We start from the raw sequence: 7418 nt of genomic DNA on the forward strand, positions 1-7418 counted from the left end.
CCTAGCGTCCGAACGGTTACAAGCTGTCTTCCTAATTTGTGTCTGCAAAGGACTCTGGATTCTTCTTAAACACTAAATAGCGTCCGGACGATGTTGCCCTGTCGTTTGGACGGATACATGCTGAGTTGTCAAAATCTTCTCGACACAGAAGAGCATCCAGACACTTCACTGGCCTGTTCGAACAGAAACAAGGAATCCGACTTTTGCTGAGTTGTAAAATGTGCAAAATCTTCCTGGAACTCTGAAATAGCCTTCTTGATGCTTGTGACACTGAAACTTGTCATATTAAGGCTCTTTCCATATTAGAAAAATAAACTCTAAATATTTGAAGATTCTGAAATCATACGGCTTCCCTGTTAAAGCAACAACCTTACATAGTAGTGATTTTGTCAACAGAATGTAGCCAATAAAACTAACACATACAATTAAATTTCATCATTAAATTATATATTATATAGATACTTATAGATATAATTATTTAATTATACTTTATACTTTATACATATATTTATATGTTCTATACCAATCAATTATTGTTACTTAATAATTAGTATTCAATATATACATAAACATACATACCATATAAAATCACGATGACTATTGTTAAATTGTTACTTAATAAGTAATATACTATAAAAGTTATTTGTATTAATATATATATATATATATATATATACACGAGTCACGCTAATAAGGGAGCCGAACCCTTACACGAGTACGTTCGCGAACTTTAAACAAGTTAGCCTAGTTTTATACAAGTATGTATCGATATCGTTTAATAATCGAGTATAGTTTCGTGTTCACGAATGACTCAATTACTAACCAACTCGGGCACGGGTTGAACTTTATCGAGCCGAACCTGAGTCACCTCACAGGTAACTTTGCTTCGTTTACACCCCAAACCCATAGTAATCCACAGACACGCAAGTGGCCGCCCATAATCTTGACATTTTCCACTTTCTATTCATTTCTATCTAATTTTGGCAACCTCTACAGAGCCCGCCGCCTGCGTACTCTTTACCAAACCTTCCCAATCATTTTGTTAGTTCCAAGCGGTCTGTCAATTTGGCTCGAGTCATCAACCCCGCACGAGAGTATAACCTACGTTTCACACTTTCACGTGTATATATCATACATGGAATATCCTTTGCTCGCATAGAAATTAATTAAAAGCATTCAGTATCATCAGCAACCAACTTCAAAACTTAACTAACTTTCCGATTCATGTCAAAAAAAAAAAATAAAAAAAAATAACTTTCCTATTGCTTAAATTAGAAAAAGAAAACAAAAAACTCCCCATTATCATTTTCTATATAGGAGGCAGTTTGTCAATGGGCCAATGTCCGTGGGATAATCTTACAATTTAAGATTCACTTCTCTTCATCTTATAAACCTGAGGTTTTCAATGGTAGATATGACTAGAATCCTTTCTTCCTTTTTCATTGTCATGATCCTCTTGCTTTCACCATCATGTTCAGAATCATTCTCTGAAAAATTCATCCAATGCCTTTACCTGAATTCACCACCACAAATTCCAATCTCCGAAATCGTATACACCCCTACTAATTCTTCCTACTTATTCATCCTTGAATCCACCATTGAAAACCTCAGGTTCTCTACCCCGACAACCTCAAAACCATTGATTATAGTCACACCTTTCATTCATTCCCATGCACAGGCCACAGTCATTTGTTGCAAACAAACTGGACTGCAAGTCAGAATTAGAAGCGGCGGCCATGACTACGAAGGCCTCTCTTACTCAGACACAGCCGGTCTGCCATTCGTCCTTCTCGATCTCCAATATCTTCGTTCCATTAGCGTTGATATTGAAGATAACAGCGCCTGGGTTGAGACCGGAGCCACCTTAGGCGAAGTGTATTATCGAATTGCTGAGAAAAGTCAAGTCCATGGATTTCCGGCTGGGCTTTGCCCGCTAGTCGGTGTTGGCGGGCACTTCAGTGGAGGTGGCTTCGGTACCATGTTAAGAAAATATGGCCTGGCTGCTGATAATATTATCGATGCTCATGTCGTCGATGTTAATGGAAGAATTCTCGATAGAGAATCCATGGGAGAGGATCTCTTTTGGGCCATTCGAGGCGGTGGAGCAGCAAGTTTTGGTGTCGTTGTTTCATGGAAAATCAGGCTTGTTTATGTACCGCCCACAGTTACAGTATTCAACGTTGCCAAAACATTGGACAAAAATGGCACTAAACTTGTTCACAAGTGGCAATATATTGCGCACAAACTTGATGAAAATCTTTTTATTAGAGCTATTATAGAACCAGCGGATACTAACACACTCCAGGTCTCATTTAACTCCATGTTTCTTGGCACAGCTGATCAGCTCCTGGAGATAATGGACGATAGCTTTCCTGAATTGGGTTTGAACCGCAGTGACTGCATGGAAATGGATTGGATCGGATCCGTCCTTTATTTTTCCAAGTACCCAGAGGGAACAACAGTGGAAGCGCTGAAAGATAGGACTCCGCAGGAAAAGATCGCCTTGAAGGGTACAACAGACTATGTCACGGATCCCATACCGGAAGTGGGGTTGGAAAAGCTATGGAAATGGTGTTTGGAAGAAGAGAACTCGATGTTGATCATGGACCCGTATGGTGGTCGGATGAACGAGATCTCCGAATCCGAAATACCATTTCCACACAGAAAAGGGAATTTGTACAATATCCAGTACGCGGTGACATGGGGCGATGAAGGAATTGAGCAATCACAAACGCACATAGATTGGATGAGAAGTTTACATCACCACATGACTCCTTATGTTTCTAACAGTCCAAGGGCTGCTTATGTAAATTATAGGGATCTTGATTTGGGTAGGAATGGTTATAATGACACAAGCTACGCAGAATCTGCAAGATGGGGTGTCAAGTACTTCAAAGGTAATTTTAGAAGGTTGGCAATTGTGAAGGGTGAGGTTGATCCACACAACTTCTTTGCATTTGAACAAAGCATCCCACCTCTCATTATTCCAAATGAAGGGAAGAGGGAAATAGATTGACGACAAAGAGGGCATGAAGGTACAGCCCCCCATACCTAGCTAAGTCTCTATTATAATAAATCTTCTATAATGAGACTTAAGGTGGCCATGTTAATTACGTAGATTATTATATTTATGTAGTGTATTATATTAATAATGTTTTATTAAAATAAAAATTTTGGGTAATTAACATATCGAGCTAGGGGAGAAAGCAATGTTAGCTTGTGGATAGGTCTTGGCCTTGTGAACAATTTAGAGTGTTGCTCAATTAAATTACAACCTTTAATTCGTAGATTTCTGTAGAGCTAGCGGTGAGTATGATTGTACGTGTTTGTATCTTTTTAGTAGATTTCCATACGGTTATTGAGTATGTGCTTGTGTTTTCTTCTCAATCTCCATTTGTATAGAATCAAAATCCAGCTTTTGAAGTCATTAATCCCGGCCACCGAGTTTGAAAAGTTAGAAGAGAAAACTATGTAGTGAGCTTTTATGAAATCACACAGTATCTTGATATATATATATAAGCTAGCTGTTGTCATTTTGGTTGTGTTGGCTAGTTGTACCAGCAAGACAATCACAAATTAAAATGACAATTGTTGAGATTTGTTTTCGATGTCCATATATAGTGACTTGAAGTTCAAGAGAATTGAGCTTATTTCATAGTGACTTGAACTTTGTAAAAAATGCAGAAACTGACCAATATATTCTCTTGTTTGAGATAAGAAATTGATTGCTTCAACTAATAAATTTGTGGACCATTGTATTAGGAGAATGGCTCCGAAATATCCACTCAAATCTCCCTGGCTGTATTGGCATATAAAATAGTACTACTACGAATTTCACTTGTAACAGAATTGAGAATCTATGAACGAGCAAGATTATCTTTCCCGACTCCCATTGAGGGAGATCATTAGGTAGAGTTGGCTTTATCAAGGTGCCATGCACAAAATTAACCCAGTTTATTTTTGACACGGTTAGTCATAATGATAGCACGAAATAAAGTGTCATAATTATCCGACAAGCACTATATATATATATAGTTGGACTATCCGAGTGATAAACATAATGATCGAGAATTATTGACTGATCCTTGTAAATTATTCTTGTCAGATGAAGAAATGATTTTAGGTGAAGTTTCGGCCATTAAAGAACGAGCAGATGAATAAAAAAGTCGAGGAAAAATCGTTTGCTAGCTAAAGCTTTCCTACCATGTTTTTGGTTTTTTTTTCATAGGACCTGTCAATGAACAGAAGAAAAAGAAAGAAAGGAATATGACCATTGAAGTCTCAACTGTCACGTCAGTACGTTATGCTTTGAAATGACAGTGAGGGTACAAAATATATAACATACTTTCCCAATCATTTTGTTAGTTCCAACTGCAAGCGGTCAGTCAACCAGCATGAAAGTACGAGGTTTCACGTGCATCATACATGGAATATCCATAGCAAAACGAGTTCAGAATCAGCAAGCAACAAACTTTCCCAATCATTTTCTATATACAACAGTGTTGGTCAATTCGCAAATGTACTTGGGATTATCGTACTAGCTAGCTACGTACTTAAGATTTCACTTCTCTTCATATCTTATGAAAACGACCCACCATAGAACCAGATAGGAATTTATGGAACCACCACATATGACTAGAATATTTTCTTTTTCTTTTTTCCACCCACCACAAATTCCAGTCTCCGAAATCGTATACACCACCAGTAATTCTCCCTACTTACTCATCCTTGAATCCACGATTGAAAACCTCAGATTCTCTACCCCGACAACCTTATAACCGTTGATTATAGTCAGACCACTCATTGATTCCCTTGCACAGGCCACAGTCATTCGCTGCTACCAACATGGACTGCAAGTCAGAATTTGAAGCAGCAGCCATAACTACGAACAGGGGCGGAGCCGGGGGGGTCGAGAGGGGGCAAGTGCCCCCCCTCACCTCCCAAAAAGTTTCTTTACTCTTTGTGAAATTTGTTTGAATATCCTTATTGCCCTCCCTCAACAACTCATTAAGGGGCAAATTATTTTTCAGAATGACGGAGATTTATAAATCTTAGCCAACGATTTATCGTGTTTTGATAAATTAAGTTGCACAGAGAGTTGTTCAGTTTTCAGGAGAAATGGAGGTTGAAGACGAACAGTAAAATTTGTAAAACACTACGTTTAAGATGTGGAACAATGGAAGTGTTTACAAAACAAACTTTTTTATTCAAACGCGCCGTTTCATTTATTCAAACGCACCGTTTCTTTTGTTTTTTATCTCAAGAAAAAGGGCAAGGAACAGCTTTCGAGGAAGGGTATTTGGAAGAAAAGTTGTCTTGGGAAATGGTCTTGGACTCTTGGGGAAGTCTCATGATTCACGAAGCTAGTCTCTATTGTGTAATTAGGTAGGCTACATGTATTGAATGGATATAATTCGTTGTGTAATATATATTAATAAAAATAAGTCTTATATATATATATAAAAGTTTGTACAAGTTGGATCGTTTGATAATTGAGTCTATTTTCGTATTTATGAATAGTTCATTTAATAATTAATTCGAGTATATATCAAGTTTAATCGAGTAAATTCATGAGCATCTTAGTTCGTTTACACCCCTATTATCTATGATTCTGTGAAACTCATAAAACTTTTGTTTTGTCACTGTGATATAGTGACTCTGTGTGATTGGTATCTCTATGTTATTATTATTTTTTTAATGAAAGTGAAGTGAGTCTATTACGACTAGTGAGAGTGTGAGACGATGAGAGAGTCAAAGGAGTAGATGCCCAAACACTATTTCAATTGAAGGGTGGGTCTGTGACGTCTGTCTGTGAGAGGCTAGTTTTTATTTTTTATTTTTAAAAAAAAAAAAAACAAATACAAAAAAAGTTGAACATCAGGAATTAGCATGGCTTTAAAAAAAAAAAAGTTAATTAATTTTTTATTAACTTCATATTTTTATTTTTCATTTATCAAAATAAAAAATCTTGACACCCCTAACCAAAATCTTGGCTTCGCCACTAACTACGAAGGCCTCTCTCACACAGCCGGTCTCCCAAATTCCACTCTTAGGCTCGAAGAAGAGCTGAAAAAGCTCAAAAAATTGATCCTACATTTAGTTCAACATGGATTTCTACTAAACTCCAACGGGTTGATTCAAGGTGTAAATCACTTGGCGCTAGTACTTCATGAAGCATCAGATCTAAAGTTCGACTTTTCTTGAGTGCAAACAATTCATTGGAGTCACACCCGCAGCGAAATCCCGAGCTTTACCCGATGTGAGGGGAGCGTTTTGCATGGTGTCTCGAGAATCTAGTTGGAGCAAAGTCCCAGATACTCCAATTATCCCCAAAAAAAAATTAAAAAAATAATTTTATGTCTACTCATATTTGTTGGGAATAATCCCATCACCGACCCATCTAAAAAGGCTCGGGCCTTAAGGACAAAACCGGCCAACGAAGAAGTGTGAGCCCCAGACCAAGACAACGAGACCCCTGGGTGAGCCTACTGAGGGAATAGGATTCCCGGTCCAAGTCGGATTCCTTGCATCCCACTCCAAGGTCAAGCTGGAAGAAAAACCCTAATAGCCTAACTCCAGGAGATAAACCTATAAATAAGCCTTATACCATGTATGAAACTTTGACTGAATTATTGTGCTTTAAGGTTACTTTTCTCTCAGAGACTTACTTATGCATCAGAGTGAGACCCCGTCGGCACGTCGGCTTGTTCTTCTAACGTCCAAAATAATAGTTAAGTATTAAAAACATGAATTAGACTAATTAAGTTAAATGAGAAAGAAAAGCACTTAGAAAACGTTTAGAGTTGATTTTTTGAGTTGTGCGTCCGGACGAACCCATTTGCTATTCGAACGGGTTGGGTAGAAAATTCATGTCCGCTATCATGTCTAGACGGCCTGCGGACGGGACTTCCAGTAAGTCCCAGTTTTTACGCGTGTCTGAACAGGCTTCCCAAAGAGTTCATGTCAACGACACACACGTGTGTCCAGACGAGCCATTTACTTGTTCGGACAAGCTGCGTTTTACGTCACCAACAAGCTCTTTTCCGCTCCTTCCTCCAATTTCTCTCTCTCACACACGATTTCTCTCTTCTCTCTCCTAGGGTTTTAAGACAAAACCCTAGATTTCGGTAGATTGAAGTTTCCAAACTCAAATCTGACACCGGAAACATGATCATTGCCACTAAATCTACGTTTTCATTGATTGGTTTGAGGTAAATCCAAAAATCCTAGTTCCTCTAGATTTTGTAACGATTTTTTAGAGTTTGAGTTTAGTATCTCAATTTCCTCTAGGTATTATGTATCTTGGAGTGTTCTAAACAACATCCAAGCATTGGGTTTCACATTTTGGTGAGAAATCAAGGTAAGAACCAAAACCCGAGATTTTTAATAAGTATTGTAAATCGGTAGGTTTTGTGTCA

The 7418-nt window shown here is 38.0% G+C and overlaps 1 protein-coding gene across 1 annotated transcript; it reads left to right on the plus strand.

Annotated features, from left to right (window-relative positions):
* The first annotated feature begins 1351 nt into the window (after positions 1 to 1351).
* On the plus strand, positions 1352 to 3096 carry LOC133869348 (tetrahydroberberine oxidase-like). The gene has a single exon (XM_062306322.1). The coding sequence runs from the start codon at positions 1406 to 1408 to the stop codon at positions 3014 to 3016; it is 1611 nt and encodes a 536-aa protein (XP_062162306.1). The 5' UTR covers positions 1352 to 1405; the 3' UTR covers positions 3017 to 3096.
* The last annotated feature ends 4322 nt before the right edge of the window (positions 3097 to 7418 follow it).

The sequence above is a fragment of the Alnus glutinosa genome, chromosome 5 (assembly GCF_958979055.1).
Source record: "Alnus glutinosa chromosome 5, dhAlnGlut1.1, whole genome shotgun sequence".
Taxonomy (NCBI): domain Eukaryota; kingdom Viridiplantae; phylum Streptophyta; class Magnoliopsida; order Fagales; family Betulaceae; genus Alnus; species Alnus glutinosa.